Source organism: Diadema antillarum, unplaced genomic scaffold (genome assembly GCF_040938485.1).
Source record: "Diadema antillarum isolate AM-2024a unplaced genomic scaffold, OU_Dant_1.0 seq00002274_RagTag, whole genome shotgun sequence".
Taxonomy (NCBI): Eukaryota; Metazoa; Echinodermata; class Echinoidea; order Diadematoida; family Diadematidae; genus Diadema; species Diadema antillarum.
In genome coordinates, this window is record NW_027272900.1 from 2,709 (window position 1) to 26,678 (window position 23,970).

The 23,970-nt window shown below is 37.2% G+C and overlaps 1 protein-coding gene across 1 annotated transcript in view; it reads left to right on the plus strand.

The window, feature by feature from the left end:
* Positions 1 to 2,272: 2,272 nt before the first annotated feature.
* Positions 2,273 to 23,970, plus strand: part of LOC139714441 (focal adhesion kinase 1-like) — a 135,578-nt gene continuing 113,880 nt past the window's right edge. The window contains exons 1-6 of the mRNA XM_071626147.1: positions 2,273 to 2,386; positions 12,107 to 12,249; positions 14,192 to 14,246; positions 17,460 to 17,600; positions 18,694 to 18,771; positions 19,506 to 19,610. Coding sequence (XP_071482248.1) covers positions 2,273 to 2,386; positions 12,107 to 12,249; positions 14,192 to 14,246; positions 17,460 to 17,600; positions 18,694 to 18,771; positions 19,506 to 19,610 — 636 coding nt within the window. The remainder of the gene's footprint in view (positions 2,387 to 12,106; positions 12,250 to 14,191; positions 14,247 to 17,459; positions 17,601 to 18,693; positions 18,772 to 19,505; positions 19,611 to 23,970) is intronic.

The window sequence follows — 23,970 nt, forward strand, 5'->3', positions numbered from 1 at the left end:
GATATTTGATTGGAGCAATCGTCGCAGGAGCAAATGTCATGGAACCAATGTTTTAGCTGACAATTCTCAGAGGAAAAAAAAGTGGCAAGCATCATACATAGCGAACAGACATGTACAATGTAACTGTGGCATGTAATGAGGTCATAATTGCATCAGTAGCACCGAGTTGTAAAATATTGCACACATTAAGCACTGTCAGCATTGATACCATGTCAGCCTGCCGTTAGTGCGACATTGTTACCTCCTCAAAGGAGGTTACATTTTTGCTGGTGTTGGTTGGTTTGTTGTTTGTTTGTTTATTAAAATACCACAGAAATTTCGAACGAAATTTTCAGGAGAAGTTAATACCGAGACAAGTTGGTAGTGATCCTAATCACCATCTGCATCCAGGATTTTTTTTTTCTTTTCTTTTTTTGGAAGGATTCTTTATAATTAGGAAAAAGGGGCATTATGATTGGCAGAGGTCTGTGCTCTCTGAGTGCTTCACTTGTTTTTAACATTGCTTTGTATGAAGAAGAAAAGTCCTGGAACGCTCCTCAAATCTCTGAGAAAAAAAAAGAAGGAAAAAAGAGATCATTGATGAAGAAGAGATTAATCAAATTGCAAGTAACAAATACTTTCAAGGCTGAAGTTTGATGACCAACATCATCTAAACAATCCTTCCTTTATGATTTTACATTAACATTATTATCATGACAATTGTTATCACTATCAACATTATCCTCAATAATACTACTGCTTTTCTTATAATTAAATCTACTGGTATTAACACTTAATGTAGTAGCAGTGGAAAGTATCTGGTAGTGTGGTAAAGTGAATGCACCAGCGATGCTGCAAAAGTTACCTTGGAAGGAATCTCATCATGACATCTCCATCACCAGTTCCAGCAGCTCCGCCCACGTCTTTGTCCACATAGGAACCGGCTCCAGCAATAGGGGAATCCCCCACTCTCCTATAATGGGGAAAAACAAAAACAAAAACAAATCAGCAAATGTAAAACTCCAGAGGTACACTAACTGCAGAAAACTTGATAAACTAAGGACTGGTTCAATGAAAAATTTAATTTGGACTTCTACAACTGCAGAATAGTACACAGAGATGAGAAGGAAAGAGAAGTAGCACGTTGACTGAAGGTACTCTTCACTAGAGGCACGCAAAGGGGAACCAAAATGAAGGAAAACAACACTGCACAGGAAGGTGATGAATTAGTATAAGATGTACATGAATATACCCCCCCCCCCCTTCACTCGTGCTGCTGCTATTTCACTCTTTCCCAATTCTTTATCCCTGTGTTGTTCCTGTTCTTGTTTAGAACATTCGTAAGTGAGAAAATGAGAAACCTTAAATGTAATATGAAAGCATGTAATTTTAAGAAGAATTCAATGTTTATTTGATGAAAATTGGTTTTCAAATGGCTGAGATATCCTAAAAAGTGATAATTATAAAAGGTGACAGGGCCATGCCTTTTATTAGGATCTCTTTGTTTCACCTTGTTTTTGGATATCTCAGCCATTTCAAAACCGATTTTCATCAAATAAACTTTGATACTCCTTAGAATTGCATGCTCTTTGACATATCATAGAGTGGTTTCTGGATATCTCGCAGAACGCTAAAAGCTAAATCCTCACCTCAACCAGAACTGTCCACACCCTTTAATGCCAGCCAATATTTCATACTTTTACATTAGTAGCTACACTGTAAGTCATATTGGTTCACATTCTTGTGTTTAATTATTGTGACAATTTGTAATCCCTTAATCTGTCACATTATTGTACTGGGCTTATGTTGCCTGGATGGCGAATCTTATGGCATATTGCGACCCAAACTCATTATTCTTCTCTGACAATGCTGCTGACATGTTGTATTGCTGGCTATTCTTTGAATTTATCAAACATATTTCACCTCAAAAGAGAGTAAATCCAAGCTTAAACTCTGTTAAGTTTAGGGTATATTAGATGTACCACTGTATGTAAAGATATGTGGAGGACATACAATGTATGCACGCTATCATTAAAATACATACTTTAATTGATCACTGGTGCTGCAAGCCACAGGTGATCATGTCAATATAGCAACTATACCAAATTGGTGTGCCAACTATGTTTTTCATCCATTTGTTCTCCAAAGCCACAAAAGTATGAAAGGATAGTTCAAACAGCAAAGTATAACATCCAATATTGTATTTTATTTTGAAAGAATGATTACGTAATGTCTACATTCTAAGCAGTCACTTTATTACATCATGAGCTATGTGAAGCATTCTTAATGTAAAATGCTTGTAAATGTTTCTTTTCTAAGATATGAGCTGCGTGTGCGATACTTGCCCAAGAGCTATGCTGAGCTGCTGGAAAAAGATAAAGTTTCTTTTTTCTACTTCTATGATCAGGTAAGTTGTTAAACCTTTTGCATGTGGTCAGAAGTTATCCTGTGTAGTTCAAGTTATTGCAAGTTATTGTAGAAGCAGGTATGCATGTAAAAAAAAGCTTTAGGTTGTGTTCCATATATTCAATTTATCACATCGTTTTGGTATGTTCTGTGTGTATCAAACATATGCCTTACTTTTATGGGACCCTCCCCCCCCCCCCCAACAAATCAATTATATAAAATATTGAACCTTATTTTTGTTTCAAGATTCTGCAGATGGAAACTTTAAGTGAATTTCCTCTGGCTGTGGTGGTTGCATATTTTGTTGTAATTGAAACAAACAAGCAAACTTGTTTTTTGTTTGTTTGTTTGTTTGATCAAGTCAAACATCTTATCGCTCGCTTTGTATGGAATCTGAGGGTCCATGTACTCCAAGGCCAGATCTGTCAGGTATAGCTAGAGTCTTTTACGTGTGTTTCTCTTGCTTTGTGTAATTTATACCTTCATAACAAGGTGATATTAAGCCACACTTCCGTGTAACCTGACTGCTGGAGGCAAGATTAGTGGCAGTTTAAAGGGGCAGTGTCTTGTCAGAAAAATTTTGTTTAATTCTTGAAAAGTAGAAATAGGTAAGAGGGGAAGATATGCAATGTAGCAAATCTGACAGTGATATGAAATGATGACTGTTTGAATGTCAGTGTAATCTGAGATCTTTAATAGTGAGAAAGCAGGGGACAGCAGGAACATCAAAATAGCCAGCGTGGTCATGTTTGTTGCTTGTTTGGAGTCTTGTTCTGAAATTTTGTTGTAACAAGACCCTTATGACATGCTTGGTGCATTTGAGCAGAATGCAGGATTGTCCACAGCATTTTTGCAGTGTCATGATCTCAACTTGAGGTTTTGCTCGAGCCTTATTCAGATATGATGATATATTCAGAGGGTATAAAGTCAAATGTGTGGAATCATTGGTATGATGCTTTAGGCAAAGATTTTGTCATGTAAACATTTGAATGTTGGTGCACTAAACAAAGCCTAATATATTTGACAAGAGTTAACCATTGCAGAGTTATCTGCTCATTTTGTACAATTTTGTGCTTGTAGTTTATCAGAGTTATCAGAAATGTGACACAGAGGTTAACTGCAATTATATGTCTTATCTTCTGTATCATAGTTTGTTTTGGAATTGTTCTGTGGACATTTGGACATTCAGATACCCATTCACATAGAACAGTATTTCAAATTGTTTCATTCTTGGTCAATTTCTATTCAGTCAAAACCAACCCTGTTAAATCAAATGGCTACATTTCAGCCAATAGCCATTCCTAAAGCTGAACTTTAGTGTATGCTGAATGAACAAAGACAAAATCATGCAGGCTCACATATGCTGTCAAATTTTGTTCTTTTTAATCCATGTGATGAAGCGATGCTACTGAACCATTGCAATATGGTCTACACTACAAGATATTGTCATTCAATGAATGTGTAAATTATCGACATCATATTAGTGTTGTGGTTACCCAATTTGCAAGTGAGAATGAAATTGTGTGTCTTTTGTGTTGCATGTAGTACCGGTAATCTAAAGTTAATTGTAATCAAGTATGCATTATCAGGAATGTATGATTCATTTTGGGGAAAGGGATAAACACTGCACAATGTAATGATGTTCCTGTCACAATGACCCTTTTCCCAAAATTGGATTTTGATTTGATATATATACAACTGTATTTGTTTCTGCATTGTCATTGTACACGTGCACACATAGTTGATAGTATATATATTTTTTCAACTCATGTTTTTTTCCAAAAAAGGAGGAACAGTAAGAGGAATAATGATTCCAAGCTACGTACCATTTCCTCTTTCGCCATATCTCACATATCTCAATTATTTTCAGGAGAAAGCTGAAAGCTGTATGCACCGGTGACCTATCCCACAAAACTTTACCCTAATCAGTTCACTGATACTTGAATATCTGTAGTAGATCCAGCTGAGGCATGGCTCTGCCTAAAAAAGGAATACGCACAAAAAGGGCTGAAGAATTGGTCCGCTGGGTAATCGAGCTTGGGTCTGCCTGAACCGCTATGAAGTGTCCGTGGCCGAGCGTTTCATGCCGAAGAACCCGGGTTCGATTCTCTGTGGAGACCAATTTTTCAACTCCTGCTCTTTTTCCAAAAAAGGAGGAACAGCAAGAAAAAAGAAATTCCAAGCTACGCACCATTTTCTCTTTTGTCATATTTCTCACAAACACACACTTATATATGAAGTGTATAAGCTTTTATTTTTTGGAGGGTTTAATTTTTGCAAATTTGGAACTTACAGTTGGATTGTGAATTTAACAACACACAAAAATGTGTCCATGTGCTAGGGTAGCAATGCATTTACAAAGTTGTACATTAGCATCGGCGTCAATTCACGAAAAACAACATCTTGCGAAAATGTCTATGTTCTCATTTGCGAAAATATCTGTGCGAAAATAACAGCGTATACAGTATATATACAGATGTTGAATTTTGTCTTCATTTGATTTACAATGTTTAATAACAGAAGTGTATATGTGGGACAATAGATAATACAGAAGGGCTACAGCTTAGCGTATAGCTTGATTTGCTTGCAGCCCTGATGCATCATGTAAGTATATATACATAGAAAAAAAAATAGAGGTAAAGAATGACTGTCATAGAGATAGGATAGAAGAAAGGGAAGAAGGAAATGAGAGAAAAAGAACAAAAATTATAAACAGTGCTATTTTGCTCTGGGTGAAAATGTATGTGTTATTTGCAGATGCATCATTATGACGTGAGATTTATTTATTTGTTTATTTTTTTTTTTCACTGTAAGGATCAATCCTGGCAGAAATTGATTTCTCTCTTCTAACTAAGCCTGTCACTCAGGTTAAAGTAGGTACTGGGTGAAGCCGTCAATTTAACCCACTGTACTCGTGTGTGTGTGTGTGTGTGTGTGTGTGTGTGTTTGCACAATTCCATGACTACATTGTACAAGTCTTTCTGAATGAGACCTGTGGGAACATCAGGAATTGAACCAGGAATTCAACCAGCAAGACCAAGATATAGAAACCATTGGCTACCACTGGCTGAGCACCCATAAAAGTACATTCAGAGTGGAGTATCATTTGACGACTAGCTTGACTAATCATGTATTGCAAAGCAATTGTGTCTGTATAACTGTTGAAGTGGCTGCAGAAGATATGATCTGTATTCAGTATTTACCGGTATACCTATGGAACATGATCATGCATTGTACTATAGTGCCTTATAATTCCTAGTGTACTGTTAAAGATATTTTATGAGCCTAAAGTGAGAGCATGATCTTCTTTGCTGTGTTACATGTCATTGTACACCTGGGGATTTGTTCTTCAGGCAAAAATCTATCCTCTTGTCTCACAGGCAATGCATGTACTCTATAAAGTACAGGATATCAGGGGAAGTTCTACACTGTACTTCCCCAGTTTGTACCCATTATCATAGCAGAAATACTCATGAGTGTTCAACTGGGGATTGAAAATGTCATTGCCCTTGGTCTGTCTGTGACAACCAGAAAGTGCTGATGCAGTCTGTCTCGTGGGTGTGAGCTGATAATCTTGACAGAGTTGCAACTTTATAGCCCCACAAGGAAGACTGATCGATCAGCAGTGGCATCGTATTTTTAGGCTTGGGCTTGTCTTCCACAAACCCTGGCAGTTTTCTCATTTTTGTTTCAAGTTAAGATTTAGGAGATGTACAGGGGATAAAAACTCACAAAATCCACTAAATATCATGTGGATAGAAATAAAATGATTTTTATCCAAAAGTTATGAAATGGATGATTGTCTGTACAAATGGATGAATTATTGTGCAGAGATTACAACAATGTCATCCAGTCCATTTACCAAATTTTATATTCCTTTTCTCTTCCACCTTTAAAACCCTTTTACACTGGCATATATACATCATTTTGGGGGCAAAATTTGGCAAAGTCCAGATATGCTCAAATACAATGTATGCTTGAATTCTCAGGCAAAATCTGGTTTTCTGATGTTCGCCTGATGAATGATGAGGGTATGCTAACCATATTACAAGCATACAAAGTAACAAAGGGTAGTGCTTATGTAGCATCCATCTAAATAGATGCTGAGCGTATGAAATGAATGACCAGTGAATACCCAGCGTATACATAGCATAATACAGTCATTTGACGATAACATTCTTGTCTATGTTATGCTGCAAATCAAAATATTCAACAATTTCCATCGTATAATTTTCCTATCTTTACCAAAGTCTCTCTTGTAGCATTATTAAAAGGGGATTGATTTTCAATACATTTGGATGTCTCCAAAAGTATTTCATAAAGCGACAATTTCAGAGAGAGGACACTGAAACAATTAATGAAATTTAACACCAATTTGACTTGAAGCCTTACAATCGTGGCGAGTGGTTTGTGTGGTACGGAGACGAACGCAACACGCTGCCTCCCCCATTCTGTATCAAATGTAGTGACCCCGAATGAGAATAGCGCTGGCTCAATGGGTCGGCGAACAACACTCTAGACTACAAGAGTTCTGTGCTACAAATCTCCTGACCCAAAATGGCTGTCCAAGCGAGCCACAAGAACTTCCGAATGGACGCACACTCTCAGTGCACATGCGCATGAAGAGAGGCCAAGAGAGCCACACGTCTTCTGGCCTCTCTCCTCCAATCACCGCAGCTGGCGGTCACAATGTTTGAGGGATGCCAAGTTCAAAAAAATTTTATGAGTGAGATTTTCATGACTCGGCATCTCGGCATGCGAATGTGCGCGCGAGCGAAGGTGTGGGAGGGGTTTTTCTCCCCTGTGGCCTCCCACGGTAGGGAGCTTTTTCAATTTTTAGCTCTTAATGGTGCGATCAGGTGCATACTTAAGTGACTATTTTTTACTTATTTTTAAAGACAAAAGGGAAATATACCTTCATTTGCAACTATCACTTTAATCTTTTGAGCTATACTAATTATTATAGGCCCAAGTTGCAGACTTGGCCCGATGCGTGAGAAAAATGGGTGTCATGCGTGAGATCGTGAGATTGCCCCTAGATGCTTGAGTCTCACGCAGAATGTGTGAGACTTGGTAGCTCTGAATGTTTGTGTATGATGCGTACACACACACACACACACATGTCTCAGTGGTAGCATTGTCCCACACGTTTATGGATATAGCACCGAGTCTGGCATTGCACAATTGCATGCACAAACTTCGGTCGTTTGGGAGTTTACATACCATTAGGGATGACGATCGACCGACTTTAATGAACAATTTTCACAGGTTCTTTCACTTCTGGGCACACTTACGTATCACCCTATTTTTAAGTACAGGTAATTTGTCATTCAAGCTTCTAAAGTGGCAAAAGAATCATCTATCAGTAGGATTTAATTGAAACAAACAATTCCTAAATTTGAGTTTGTATTTAATTTTGGAACTGAGCCAACTTGTACAAATAGCCAATGAATACAATGTACATCACATGTGCTACAAGCGATTAGCAACAAATGCAAATGTACAAAGTTTGTATCTCCAAATTTTGAAAATGTTAGCATTTGGTGGCTTGACATGCTGTAGTGTGACACGGCCTTCATTGTCATGTACTGAAGTCACATGGCATTCTTTTGTTTTTGCACACAATAGTCTGTTAATAAATCATTAAAGTTATCACATGGTTTGTTTTGATTTCAGCATCCAAAGGCTATAAATTGTACAGCCTATTACAATATAGAATGTAGTTCCTGTAGTATGGTATCTTGATTCCAAGTTTCATATGGTATGGGACAGCTGTACTGTTTGTACTATGCAAGTCAACAACATGCAGTGCTTATTATAACAATGGGACTAGAACCTTTAACTGACATGCGCATGCCACGTAATGATTTGTTTAACTGAATTGATATACAATGGCATTTGACAAATTTGCATCATAAATATATGTTTTCCTGGTTTTGAATGCTTGAGTCTCACTGCAGCTGGCAGACCTATCTACAATGTATTCAAGTTAAAAATGACAAGTTATGTACTAGTTACCTGGTAATAAGTTTCAGTTTTAAGATAGCATGAATACGAGTCACAGGTCAGCAGTCTTGGTTTTCTTTATCTTACTGTTTATGTGAAGAATATTTTGTGTCATTATGTTTAATATACATCTGTACTGTATGATTCTACCTTGATGTGGTAACATTTTTTTTTTCTTCAAAATTTTGTATATTTTCAGGGTGCTGTATATCAAGCTCAAATCATAAATTGTCATTTTGGTTAAAAATGTAAGAATATGTACTTGTTTTATTAGACAGGGCCCATGGTTCTAGCATGGCAAATGTTGCAATTTACCAACATCAGTTAGGGTGAACTGCATTGAATTTCATAGCCAGAGGTTAAAGGGAAGGTAAACCCAAAGAGCAATGTGGATTGAGTGAAAGCAGCAACATTAGTAGAACACATCAGTGAAAGTTTGAGGAAAATCGGACAATCGATGCAAAAGTTATGACTTTTTAAAGTTTTGGTGATGGAACCGCTGGATGAGGAGACTACTAGAGGAAATGACGTATGAGTGGACAACGATACAAAGAAAATATAAAGGAAATTCAACAAAAATTCACTTTTCTAGAATTATGAAAGAGCAGTGGGCCAACCGCTTTCAGAAAGCAGGGGAAATAATTGCTACCCTTAACATATGTCAATATCAAGTTGATGGAATTTGTAATTTTCATGAAAAATGGATTTTTGTAGTATTTTCTTTATATTTTCTTGGTATTGTTGTCCACTCATACGTCATAATCATAACCTCTAGTAGTCTCCTCATCCAGCGGTTCAAACACCAAAACTTTAAAAATTCATAACTTTTGCATCGATTGTCCGATTTTCTTCAAACTTTCACTGATGTGTTCTACTAATGTTGCTGCTTTCACTCAATCCACATTGTTCTTGGGGTTTATCTTCCCTTTAAGGATAAGCACCCAGATGTCCATGTTTCATCTAATTTAGTAATTAAAGAAATGTTTGCTAAAATATTTTGGATCCAAAAGTTATCCTCAATTGATTGGTTCAGAGAGCCTCATGTGATTAATTATCAACTATTCTTGAATGTTGACATGTTTATACCCTCGCATACATGACGTGTGTAAGGGGGTATATATAGGAATCAGCGTGTGGTCGATCGGGTGGTCGGGCAGTTGGGCAGTCCATTGCAAATCTTGCGTCGCGAACTCCTACAATTTTGAAGCAATTTTTATGAAACTTGTGTTACATGATGACATTGAGGTGTAGATGTGCAAGACATGTTTTTTGTGTTTGTTGGAGAAAGCATTGCCATTGTAACTACAATTTTCTCAAAACCTTGTGGAGGGAACTATTTCCACAGTATTTGAGCATTGGTACATGTGTGTATAATGACCTATAGGTGTAAATGCACGACTCACTTTGTGTTTGTACCCGTCAAGGCGCTGCCATGGTAATGGCATATTTTCTTGAAAATCTTCTGGTTTGAATTACTTCCACAATTTTGAAGCAATTGAATTCAAATTCGGTGTACATAATGACATTGAGGTGTAAATGTGTATGACATGTTTTTTTATGTGCTTGTCGGAGAAAGCGTTGCCATGGTAACCACAATTTCCCCAAAACCTTGTGTCGCGAACTACTACCACAGTATTAATGCAATTTATTTCAAATTCAGTATGTAGGGTCTATAATGATCTACACTGTAGATGTAATATGAAAGAGGCTTTTTGTGTTTGTACCTGATGTGTTGCCATGGTAACTGCATACTTTCTTCAAATCTTGTGGAGTGAACTACTTTCACAATTGTTAAGCATGCAGTCAAACTCACAAGGTACATTGTACTACACACATGTATACACACAGACAGACAGACAGACACATGTTACACGTAACCGTTTATCAAACCCAGGTTCAATTCATCGGGACAAATTCTGCCTGAAACACTTCCTCTGTCTGTCATTAATGTCTAAAAATGATAAGTAAATCCCAAGAAATAATTGCAGGGATTTCCTTTCCTTTCCAGAAGGGTTATTTTCTAACCACTTCCAGATAGATTACTTAGTATGCCAATTGTACAGTCTATTACTGGTACATTTGCTGCTACACAGTAGGATGTAGTGCAGGCAGTCTTTATCTAGTGCCACCAGCTTCTAATTCACACACTTTAATACCAGTCCTTCAGTGCTATATGGAGAGTACGTCACCTTCCCCACTTATGGCCCATTCTCTCCCTGTTTGTGCATAGTATGCATGTACTGTAGTATGTGTTTATGTGTGTGACAGACAGTGGAAAAAGGAGGCATGGATTATGTATGAGAAAAATCAGAGCTGCCAACTAGTACTGATTTTCAGTAATTTCTACTGAAATTGGAGAAGAATACTGAAGGTTGCAAGCAAATTACTGATTTTAGAAATCATTGTCTGTAATATATTCTATTTAAATACACTGTTAAGGATTATTGATTTTCACTCCAAAAAGGTGCAAATTACTGATTACTGGAAAATGTGTTAGTCACAGTCAGTGTTGTCGTAATGTGCATGTTGTTAGAATGTTAAGGTTAGCAGTGCTGCCTCTTTATCTGCATTGATAGGTTCATAGGCATACAATGTAGCATACAATATAGTCTTCTTCTAGCGTGTGGCACAATGTGGCTGGTTGATATCGTTTGCTGACTATTGCTAGTCACCTAGGGCGAACCTTGAGGGTCAGCATCATTCGCCTGTTTTCTTGTTTAGATGGGCAGGGGCAGGGAGGTGAGAAGAACGTTTTCATCTCACCTCCCAGGTAGGGGGACCATTTCACCAGATTGGCACCCTGCTCATTGCGATGAATGAATGAAGTGGGATCTTTTACGTGTGTGAGTCATGGGTATCTTGCACACGGGACCTCCATTTAATGTCCTGTCCGAGGGACAGAGTGTTTTTGCCTCTTATTAGAGGGAACGGAATGCTGACACATAACATTCGTCAATGAGACTCAGGAATACGCATAGTGACTTGATATGTACTGTGAACTCTAAAAATATTTTGTGGATTTAAAACTTTACTATGTGAAATGTCATACAGCAAATATGACATTGTGCCTTGCTTTGCACAGTCAGTGCAGGATCCCTCCACAACATAGCATCTACCACATTACTTCTTTCCTATTTTTCTCTTTTTCTATTTACATTTTTGACCCAAAGTATAAAGCAAATATACTCTGCCTTATTTCAAGTTTCTGGTTAAAACTATGAATCTCTGTGCCTCTCAAAGTACTATTCACTTTGAGGATGCACCCCTCATCCATCAGTAAATAGTGCCATATTGGAGTTATGTCTGCTCATAGTTTAACCAGAAATTCTCAATGCAAAGTTTATTTGTATATTGTTTTGTTAAACCTGGTGGATAAATTCAATCTACTATCTCCTGGAGCAAGTCACTCATTCAAGTGTGCACAAAATTTGATGCAAGTCAGGATATTATATCCCTAGTCGAAATCTAAAATTTCACTCTTCATGTGACCAGACAACACTCAGGTTCTTGTCATGGGACCATTGTATTCAAGGTCAGGAAATATACAATTCTGAAATGGAATATTCGCTCAGCAATGGTTGTTTATCAGATTTGTTATGTTATTACAGCCTGATGCAGTGCTGTGTAAAGATAATTGTGTTATTTAAGACACAATATGACTGTCAGTTTAGTATAAAATGAGCTAACAACATTAATTTTGTTGGATGTTGTGCAGGTGCGAAGTGACTACATGAATGATGTGGCAGAACTGGTAGAACAGGACATTTCCCTCCAGCTTGGCTGTCTGGAGATGAGGCGTTTCTTCAAGGACATGCCTCAGATTGCCCTGGACAAGAAGGCTAACTTTGACTACCTGGAGTGAGTCCAGACTCAACAACCAAAGCGGTCTTTGGAATCAACTTATCCCCCCCCCCCCCCTTTTTGCTTTCAAACAAAAATTATACCACTTAAGTTATGATTGACTTCAAAGATGGAGGCTGTGTGAAAACATGTGATGTAATGGGAGGCAAAGCATTTTCAAATCTCATAGAAATTTTAAATCTTCATTATCTGCCTTGTATGATAGTACAAAATGCTTGATGTGTGTGAACTTGAAGGATATGTGTAGACCTAGGGGCTGTTCCATAAAACCATACGATGGTAAATTTGCAGTCAGTGGTACATTAACTACCATAGCAACGCACTATTTCCAAGGCAATCAAAGCCAAGAAATCACTGATGGTAACCATTGATTACAGAGTTACCATTAATTGTAAAGTTACCATCATTTTATGCAACAGGCCTAAATTGTACATCTTCATTTTCTTCTTGAAAATCCCATTATTGGGGGGGGGGGGGGGGGTTCTAGGGAGACCAAAATGTGATAGAATATATTTGTACAAATGGGCACCATTCCCAACTGGGGGCTTGGAGTACATAAGGTGGGGGGGGGGGGGGAGACAGATGAAACCCCAAATTAAGTAATCTTTACAAATCTTCTCTCATGTATGTGTAATTTAGATCAGTGACTGTAGTTTCAAATTTGTGGCAGATCGAGGGGAATGAGCCAGGGGTGTTGGAGGGAGACCAAAGTGGGACCAATCTTCACATTTTCATCTCCTACACTGTGCTTGAAAATACATGGTCAAGCTTTTTTTTACCAAATTTGGCAAGGCTTATCTCCAGGGTAAAAGAATATGTATCTGTGCAAATGGGCACCATGCCCCACCTGGGGGCTCCAAGGGGCACAATGTCCCAAGGGTGTACGGGGGTAGGAAGGCACCCTTAAATTTAAGAAATCTGAATGAATCTTCTGTCTAGGATCAGTTAGTGCTGAATGTAAGTAAATCTTTGACTGTAGTTTCTACTTTGTTCATGGCAAGGATGGGCAGGAAGGACCAACACATTTTCTTCTTCTTCTTGAAAACCATTCTCGAATTTGTCGCTCTGCCCATTGCTTTTTTCCAAATGTGACAATTTATGTACTTCATTTTTTGTTTAAAACTGGAAATACTGTTAAGTAAATGCATTAGTGAGTTCACTTTCAAGGTTATTCATAGTAGATCTAGGGGTTTTAAACCAGGTTTAAACCACCTTTGTGAATTTAGGCCATAGTGTGAAGAAACAAAAGTCGATAAAACTAGAGGATGACATACCATTAATACACTGCTTCAACCACATGGATATACTGTACTTATACCTGATATAGTGTGTTGTGATAGATTTTTGCTTTGATGTGACCAAATACATGTAACTCTCTATTAGTATGTTCAGAAAGTTTTAGTCTTGTGTAAATATTTATAGTCATGTACAATGTATGTGTTGTGCAAGGTCATTTTCATCTTAGTTTAATTCAGTTTTTAATTCACATTATTTTCATATTCTCGTAGCACATATTATCATACTTTGTCAATTGCAAACAAACAAAATGTATGTATATAAATGTGATATTCATATTAGATGGTAATTGGTCAATGTATAAATCATGGTTAAGGTTGTATAAATATTAGAGAAGTATGATGAGACCTGCAGTATGCTTGTTGAATTGTGAGTCCCTAATTCTCTGTAGTTGTGAAACAAGAAGAATGGATAAGAATGTTTAGACCAAATTGGATGATGATAGCACATTGTTAAGACATTGTACTATAGACCTATTAGGAGAACCATGTATTATGGCAGAGGCATACCAATTGCCATTGGGACATTTCTAGTTATATTTTGCTCTCTTCCCATTGATGAATCCCTCTTTTCTCTCACCTCACAATGGTTATTTTCTTTGTGATTTTTTTTTTCTCACTCTGCTTATATATTTGTCTTACAGGAAGGAGATTGGCCTAAAGAGATTCATACCAAAGAATGTCATTGATAATACCAAGGTGGGTGTGGCACTATTCTTCTCTTGTACATTAGAGAACTTTGCTGGCATGTTCTGCAACATCTTTTTAAATTTAGATGTGTGTACACTATGTCAAAAAAAAAAAATACAGTTGGACATTCCACATCGATAACTTTCAAAATAAGGCAAAAAAAAAAAAATTGTTGCATTGGCGTAACCCGCCCGACCCTAAAAATTCCGCCGACCCCATGTTTTTTAATTAGTTTTTTCGCTATCGATATCAAATATCTTGTTGATTGTGATCGTGATCGCACAAACCTGGAAGTGGGAACGGCTCTGGGAATATCGGATGTACGAGGGAGAGATCTAGCGCCTCGCATCATACGTGCATAAGCCTGGCTTGATCAGTACGTCATCTGTTTCCAACACGGACGTGTACTCAACAAGATTTATTCAGTGTATACTTAGCATTCAGCCTGCGATGTATTGTGCACAGTTTTGCCGTAGGTTTCTTGTGTGGAGAACTTACACGAATCTGTATATGTGGGACTGTAATAGAGATCGCCGTGTGCGATGAAAAGATCGTACATATGGGTCAATTTGCATCTATCTTATCTAAATCAAAATAGTAGAATATCTAAGTCAAAATAGTAGAATATGAAGTGAAAACATTCAGGATAGGGATTTCAACATCTTTAAATTCTGTGAAGGGGTATAATTCCAGTAATATCGGCCTCATAAATGATTTGTAGAATAGATGAACACAGCACATTCGGTGTGCCCCAGTAGTTGTAACTGTTCACTGAGCTGAGCACGAGTTTTACACGTAAAATGCAGGTAGCAAAAAAAAAAAAAAAAAAAAAATCCGCCTGACCGACCCTATTTGAAAATCTCATGTTACGCCAATACAACCCTTTTTTTTTTGGCCTAATTAAACAAGCCAAATACCATTTCAGGGTATGAAACTATAACTTCTAACTTACATTTTGCAGAATAGCTTAGTCAACTTGGTTCAGTGGTGTGGATCTTTGTAATGTATGTCGTTTGTCCATTTCTCACAAGTTTGGCTCTGGGATGCTCTGAGCATCCATATGAATGAAAATATGTGACCCGCTACAACAAAATGATCCTAAAGTCGGGCGAGGTCAATTATTTGAAAATCGCATGGCATAATTTCCTAATCTTTCTGCTTTAAATTGATATATAACACATCTTATAAAAATAATCGCCTGCGGAGATATCGATGTTTAAAAGAGAGCATGTCGAGACGTCTGGGAAATCACTGTTTCGAGAAAAGCACCCTAAAAGTTTTCCTTGCGACGCCGTCATGATCAAGGGACACGCAAGTCAGTTTTCACCTCCGGACAATAGAAGGCAAGCCCTAGCAACTCCCAAAATGCTCATTCAAGCACAGCGTCGGCGGTCTCCTCACCGACCAATCAGTGACCAGGATGCCAGGAGAAGCGGCTGGGCATAGCGCACCCCGCCTGCACGCACCAGTCGACTGGGCAGTGTGTGAGCTTCACGCTTCAGTTAGCGGCAAGCAGCAAAATGCCCAATGAGATCACTCTGGTCGGTGTTAGGGGCGGAGCCTATCTGTGGCGCTCAATCCAAATTTTGGAACCAGTTTCTGCTTCGTTGAAAAGCCAAAAAACGTGGCCCAGAAAAACGCTATTTTTTGGTCTTTCCTTTCACCATTTTGCTTCAAAATTTCGACAGATGATAGAAGATATGTCAGACTACAATAATATGTCAAAATCAGAAAATCGTAAGTTTTGACCAATTTTGATGCTCTGACTTCAAACTCGATTTTCACGGCTTCGACCGTGCGCGACTTTAGAACCCTTTTGTTGTAGCGGGTCACATATTTTGCTCACAACTGACAGGGCTACCGTCAAATAAATTAAAATTTTGTTCATAACAATTTTTGGTATTACCATTACATCAATTTGTGTGTAAATAAATTTGTAAATATTGCTGTCATGATCATCTTCATGAAAAAAGGGAAAAGAAAACAAAAAACAAAAAGCCGAAAAGGAGGGCCTCAATCAAGTTTTCAATTACTTAATAATTTCATTTTTTTTTTTAATCATTCATTTTCACACCGTGCTATTATAATGTTTGCAAAACTCAAAATCTACATCCTTTTTTTATGTCTTTCATTTTTCCATTTGTTTAATTGAAAATGAAAAGAAACAATCGGTCACTTTTACAAAAGATATCTTTGTGAGAGAATGTGTGAACTTGGTATTTGTTAGGCTTGAACACAATGGACAACACAATAACTTGGAGGGAAGAGACTTCTGACATGTTTTACAAATATTCCTGTTTCTCTCTGACCACTGAAGCAAATCAAATGGGGGTTTCCTGCAGGATATAGGTAATGAGTTATAGCTTCATACCCTGGAATTGCATTTTGATTGATTAACTAGTACTTTTAGGATTATCTATGCAGAAAGTCTGCTTATTGTATTTTTTCAAACATATGATATGTATGGGTAGACTGTACAGACTATTCAAGTTGACATGAATGTTCACAAGAAACATAATCTCAGCTTTCCTCTTTGAGAACTTTTGTCTATAAGTTTACTACAATTTGTGGTTGTATCATGTTGAAGTCTTAAATTTGTATGTCTTGAAGCTCTTTCCTCATTGGTGACATTTGATATCAATCTGTATGTAGCCATGTTACAAATTGTAGCTCAAATTGGACCAAATGCCTACCATTTGAGAAATGAAAGTACCCTTCAGATATTTATTGCTAATATTTTCTATGCAACTGCCTAACTGCAGAACTTCAGATTCATGAAAAAACAGTGCATAGAAAAATAACTTTTTGAACTATCCACCACATTCGCTATATGTTAAAGCCACAATGAACCCATTTCTTTCCCATACTAATCCTTCCCTGCTGCCTATTACTGGTTCATAGACATTCATGAGTGGTGTAAATGTCTTGTAATGGCCTTATTGCAAATGCCCTTCATGAGTGATTATCTTTATATTGTGGTCATACTCTACAATGTGAAAATACATCTTGCTTGAGACCATCTCATAGAAGTGAAAATGTATATATTTCCTTTCGCTTTGCTCTACTACTGCTCAAATCTTTTGCATATATGAATATATCATTGAGGTTTAGAAGATAGGTGGTGAATGCCAAAATTGTCATTGGATGCCAGTTGTATTTACTGTAGTGTCATGGCCTCAAACATTGATTGTAATTGCCCTTCCTGTTTCTGATGTTTTGTAGCCCAAGAATCTACGCAAACTCATTTTACAGTACTTCAAGCAGTTTGCCAACTTTAATGAAGAGCAGTGTGTGTTCAAATTCTTTGAAGTCCTGTCATCAGTACATCGCTTTGATCATGAGAAGTTCAAGTGTGCGCTGGGAGTAAGTGTACTATTGTCTGCAGTTGGCAGTCTGGGCTCCTATCAAAGCAAACGAATTAGCCTATGAGTTTTGTCATTCAGCATATAGATTTGTAGATATGTGATCTAATTAATAACAATATTTTACACTATGACAGAGCAAACATTGCATGCTAATTAGAAAATGGAAAGGATAACTGAATACTCCCAGAGTATACCAGGTACCTGCAAAGCTCATGTTAAATTGCATATGAAAGAAAGCCTTACACTCATCACATCAAATAGTTTTTGTAAGCCTTTGATACTGAACTGCAGATGTCACTACATGTAGGCCCATAGCTTTCTTAGTTTTCCTCTTCTTTATTTGCCAGATGCTACAATGGAAGAATTGCCATGCTGGTCATTGCATGGTACTTGTCTGTGTTTCACAATGAAGCCAACACAAGGGATGAACTATATTGCTACAACTCGCTAAATCCTCAATGCATTTTGAGGTTTAAGGCTTTTCGTAACTGGGAGAACTGTTTTTGAGCACCAAAATAAAAAGTTCTTGTTGGTAAAACAAATGACTTGATATACATCACTATTCAGCACTTATCAAACTGCACTCAAAGAATATGACTGCGAAGTAAATGACCACCTGCTGAACCAGACTCTGTTTTTATTTCATTTCATTTTGTTGCACCTGCCAGCAACACTTGAAAAAATTTAGAGATCTTCAATCCAATCGAACTGAAGACTGTGATCAAACATTTTTCAATTCTTCTAGGGCTCTGATGCAGTGTTGAAATATTGGTTTCAAGTTTAGAAATTTTGAAGTGTGTGTGTGACTGTGAAATGTTCAATGACAAAATGTTTCAGGTGTTCTGGTTTGTTTTTATTTCACAGACCTACATGTGTGATAATTATAGTTCTGTTGCTACTTATAAATCCCATCGAAGATAAAATACATTGTGTTAGGATGGTAGTTATTGACTGACCTTTATTCTTCGCATTATTTCTATTTTGCAGACTTATTGTCAATGATAAGATACCCTAAGAAGGCCTAGCGGTGCGAAGTCATGATACCTTGTACATGAAGCTGGACTGTGTTATGTTTTTTTTTGTCTTTGCAGACAGGGTGGAGCATATCGGTAGAGCTGGTCATTGGTCCAGAAGACGGCATATCCTGTCTCACAGACAAAGCCTCCACAGTAAGACTAGGGAAGATTTTAGAACCAGGTCCATCCCATGAAACAGTCGAGGGCATTTTGTTAAATTCAGTTCTCCAGAACAGTCATGTACATACATGGAGATGGGGGAGTTGACACAGATGTCATCAAACACTCCAAGTCCAATAGATTAGAGACCAATGAGAGAATGCCCCTCTGTCATTCTCTTGGATGTGTAATATCTTTTCTGATTGGTTGAGTCAAGTGGGCATCTATTTCAGTGACTTTGTTGCTAACTAAATAGTGGCTGTGTTTATTGGACAGAGAAATGGTAAACACATTTCCATGAAATATGCAAGTGTCATCTTGTTTGTATCAATTCATCAGTGGAAACCGTAACTTTGATAATTCAAGTTCTACATAATGCGATTTCTGTACCTCTATTTTTTTTTTTTTTTTGTTTCTGCTGCAGACAATGTAATCACTGGTATGATGAGATGCTTAGGATGTTATTGGTACTGATGAATACCTGGTGCATGTACACTAATTTTACATATCCGGGAACATAGAATGGACTGTTGACAGTCTGCATACATGTGAATGCATATTCTTCTTAACATTTAGATCCTGATTTGATTTGTACTAGACTGTGAACTGCTCAGAGTTTGGATGACTGGTTTCACTGATAGCATCTCATCAGGTGTAGATAAATAGGGTATTTTGTTTTTAAACACTGTTTTGATATGTCTTCTGTATTATATTCTCCGTTCATTTAGCCCACGAAAATGGCAGACTTTGAGCAAGTCCAATCAGTACAGTCTCTCAGTACAGACAATGAGAAGAAGGGTTTGCTGCAACTCAAGATTGCTGGCGCCAATGAGGTATGTGCAAGGATGAAAGTGATAACTGTAGCAAGCTTCTTTCTTTCATTATTTATTGGGTAGGCTAGAGGTTTGCTGCTAAGTAAAAGATTACATGTTAGAAGGAAATTAAATATGGCAAATGATAGAAATTATCCAGAATTTATATTGAATAACAACACTTTACAGACCAACTATCACACACACCAAAAGGGAAAAGGCACAAATAAATACAAACTTGTTTCTGAAGCAGAAGTCATCATAACTCCCTCATAAGTCTTAACGCTAAACTATTTAAGAGAGGAATATCATGTGGCTTACTTCAAAGGTAGCAGTAAGGTTTTGTTGATATCTGAATTGTTTTTCCTTGTAAGGAACCATTGTCCGCGATTCTTGAACATAGTAAATCAAGCTAATTGTGTGAATGGCATGTAAAACTAAGTGCACAAATTTGGTATTAACGTTATTGCCCTCATGACAGCACATGCAATAAAGCGACACTAGGGGTGGGAGTATTAATCACCTTCAGTGATAATTCTAGTTTCTTCTGTCACTGATTAAAGTCTAAAACAAGAAAGACAAAACAATTCTATCTGGTGGCATTTTTAGATTTACTTATTTCCTTTCAAAAATAATATTAGATAAAGTCTGGCTGTACGTGATACCATGGTATTTGCATTTTACAAGCCATTCTTTTTCTTTGAAATCTCAATTTCATTGTATCGTGCTGAGAGGGTTTGGGACAAGTATTTCTTTGTGATGTTTTTTTTACTCATGGCACAATTGCAAACTTTGCCTGCTAGGCATATCTTTACTTTTTTTGAATTAAAATGAATGACTACGTTGACAAAAAGAAAAAATAATACTGTGCACTCTTTATGCAAAATTTGTTAAGTTATGTCACTGCATGACAAAGCCAAAGCAAGTGGTTCTCATTGAATTTCAAATGTTATGCATGTTTCATTGTAAACAATTTTGCCATTTGAGAAAGAAGATGTTTCACATATTTCTGATGCCAGTTGTATGTTGCATGCCATTTCCTGATACCTTGCTGTTCTGCTGCTGCCACTACTACTTTACAAGAATGACTTCTTTTCCTGCTACTATTATTACTACCTACTTCTGCTACCTATCCTTCTACAAATACTTCTGCTTTTTCTTTTGTACTGTTAAAGCAGGGAGGTGTTACAAAAGGAGAGACAACTCTTCGTAATTCATGCAAACACATGTTTTGGTTCAAAGCGTTACAATGGGATGTCTAGCATTCCACTATACGCTTTGAAGTCATGCGCTGCACCGCTCTAGTTGCAAGGCGAAGTTCGGAGACGAAGAACGCATTTCACCTTTCGTTGAATTACAAGCTTTATTTCCCAGTAAAATTTTAAATGAAATACTCAAATTGATTAAGAGTAGTTTAGGAAAGAATTCAATATTATAAACATGTATTTCTAGTTTCTTCGTAATGCGCAAATTGAAATGAAATGAAAATTAGGCCATCTTAAAAACCTAATATTTTTCTATAATGCGCACATTTCTGCATGATAGTTTTCTATCCTTTAATCTGGGATATTTTGATCTTTCAAATTAAGTACTCCGCTAAAGCGTGCACCAGCATGCTTTTAAACTATTTGCTGTTAAAATTGTCAGTTTTACACTTCATTCTGATTCGCTGCTCCACTTCAAGGTACATAAATTCATTGTTGCCATCACATTGAAAGAGAGAGAGCGAAATGCAGTAGGGGCAGGTATTTCTAGATGTGGGAGCGCTAGTCCCGATTATTGATGCTCTCTTTTGTCAAAGCACCTGATTTCCACCTGTAGTTAAGTGCATAACTTCTCGGCGGTGCCGCGCATGACTTCAAAGGAGAGCAGTAGTTGTCTCTCCTTTTCTAACACCTCCCTGGTTAAAGTATGAATTACTGTGGACTTTAGCTTCTTTGTTTTCATGTGTTTGCACTGCAGTTGCAATCTTTGCTGTGTGAGAAAATAAATCTTTAAATCAAGGGTTACTGAATGTAATCTGCTAAACATGATTTTTAACCAAGCATAACTTTTTTTTTTCCATGAACATTCCCATTCTGTTGTATCAGTGTGACGATGCATTTCATGTGTATGGCCATACAGCTGTTGATATGGATGTAAGTTTACTTTGTTTTGCAGTATTATTTCAATTTCTGTCTGCATTCATATGAAGCCTCTCCTTACATGCTTGTGTATTTCATGTATTTCGTTGTCTATCATTACTCTGTGAGAAAAGTATGTAGTCATTCATTTATGGAATCATTTATTCATTTATTTTTTTTCTTTTCAATGCTGCTGTTTCTGGGTGTTTCTTGTTTCTTCAATACAACCACTTTTGCACTTTGGCTCTTGCTCTCATATCCCTTTCTCATACACTGTACAGTAGTTGTTTACTCTCTATCCATCTACACATTGTATATTTTGAAAGCTATGCTTTGATTCCAAAAATATCTTATTTCTATCTTCATATAAACAGTCATTATTTTGTTATATTGTTCATATTATTGCCCAGAGGGATATTACCTCCATGCTCTTACCTGAGGATCTTGCTCCGAAAGTGAAAGCATGTAGTTGAAATCCAAAGAGCAATGATATTGATATTACCTGAAATAAAAGCAGTCCATATTTGTTTATATACAAAATAAAATCAACTCAAATTTTACTTAGTCCATAGCCACTGCACAGGGCAATTTCGGGTACTACCAATATGTAGTCCAGCCCTGTTTCAGATGCATTGAAGTCATGCAATTCATGTCTTTTTATCTTTTGATTTTTGCAACTTCTTCAAACTTCAAACATTTAATGCTCAAGAATGGGTTTCCATGAGTATTTTTGGGGGTTTTTTTTGTGTTTGTTTGTTGTTTTTTTTTTTTTTGGGGGGGGGGGGGGTTAGTTTGGTGAAAGTACATTTTGCTTTTGGTATTCCACAGTCTTGTTAAGAACTTATCTAAACTCTGAGTCTGTGGTGTTGGGTCTTGCAGTGCAAGGATTATGAGGTATAGTCAAGCAGCTTCCATAATGACATAAGTAAAGTTGTGTACAACTGTACCACTCTTTTCTGCACTTCCAGTAACATAGAGAAACATGCTTTATACTCTTCTTTGTGTATTGAAATGTTAGGATTTGAGTGTGAAATTGTGCTGCACAGGATTTGGGATACTGCACACATTTGCTTGTCACTTCCCTGTTTGTTTATTTGTGCGATAGTACTCTTTTCTGTTTTGATACATGAACTCAAGTGTGTACTACTCCATCAGAAATGTGTCATAACTTTTTCAGGGAGTTTCACAACCCACATATGACATAATTGGCAAGAAGTTATTGTGTTTTGTTTTGTTAAGAGTTCTTTTCCAACTCCAGTTGTAGAATCTTGCTTGCACCTATTGTTACCAGCTTGAGACTGCCCCTGTCGCAAGGGTTTATGATACTGAGCCGTAACATGTGACCCTATCCTACTAATCTGGGACAATAAAAGATTGACACACACTGCATCAAGCTTCAGCATTGGATAATTCTGATGAGCTAAAACTAAGATTAATAGCTACAATGTACATGTAGATATAGATTCAACATTGTAGTCAAGGCACCAGACTCTTTTTTTTTTCTCCATATGTTTGTTTTTGTGGCCCATTTAGGCCCACAAAGTGATCAAATTGCATTTTTTGGTGGCCCGACAAAGAAGTGTGATATCAAGAAAAAGTAAAGAAAAACATATAAAATGAAATGATTTAAGTGCTTCAATTACCATGTTGTGACAAAGTTCACTAAGTCTAACATATTCATTATTGAATTGAGGTGTAAACATGATTTTTCCATGACACCATATATTCATGAAATTACATTTGATGTAGGAGTTTACATACATCTGTTTTTAGATGCCTGGTAGATAAGATTTAGCCTTTATATTTGACTGCGAAAAAAAAAAAAGGTTTGGCTGAATTAGGGTGTAAAATAGACTAAGTTGGTCGTGAAGACTAATGGTAATCAGGTAACCTTGGCGGCTGCAGTTTACAGCTGAAATGCTTGCAGTTATCAACCCGTTCCTTACGGGAACCTGGTATACCAGGTTCCCAAAATGAAGACAAGAGTGCCTGCTTTAGTGGCCTAAATGCATGTTTCTTTGTGTTAAAATGCCCAGAAAAGTGGGTTTGATAAAAAGATGAAAGTTTATTCTATCAGCATTTGTTCTCCTTACGTTTGAAAAATGCGTATTTCACAGTATTATGTACCTTTTCCCTGATTTAGTTTTCGCTTGTTCTGCTCTAAACTTGTACGAACATGTACATAGCGATCAAGGCTGAGATCATTTAGATATCTGTGTTAGCTGACCCCAGTCACCCCATTCAAGTACCTGGTTTTG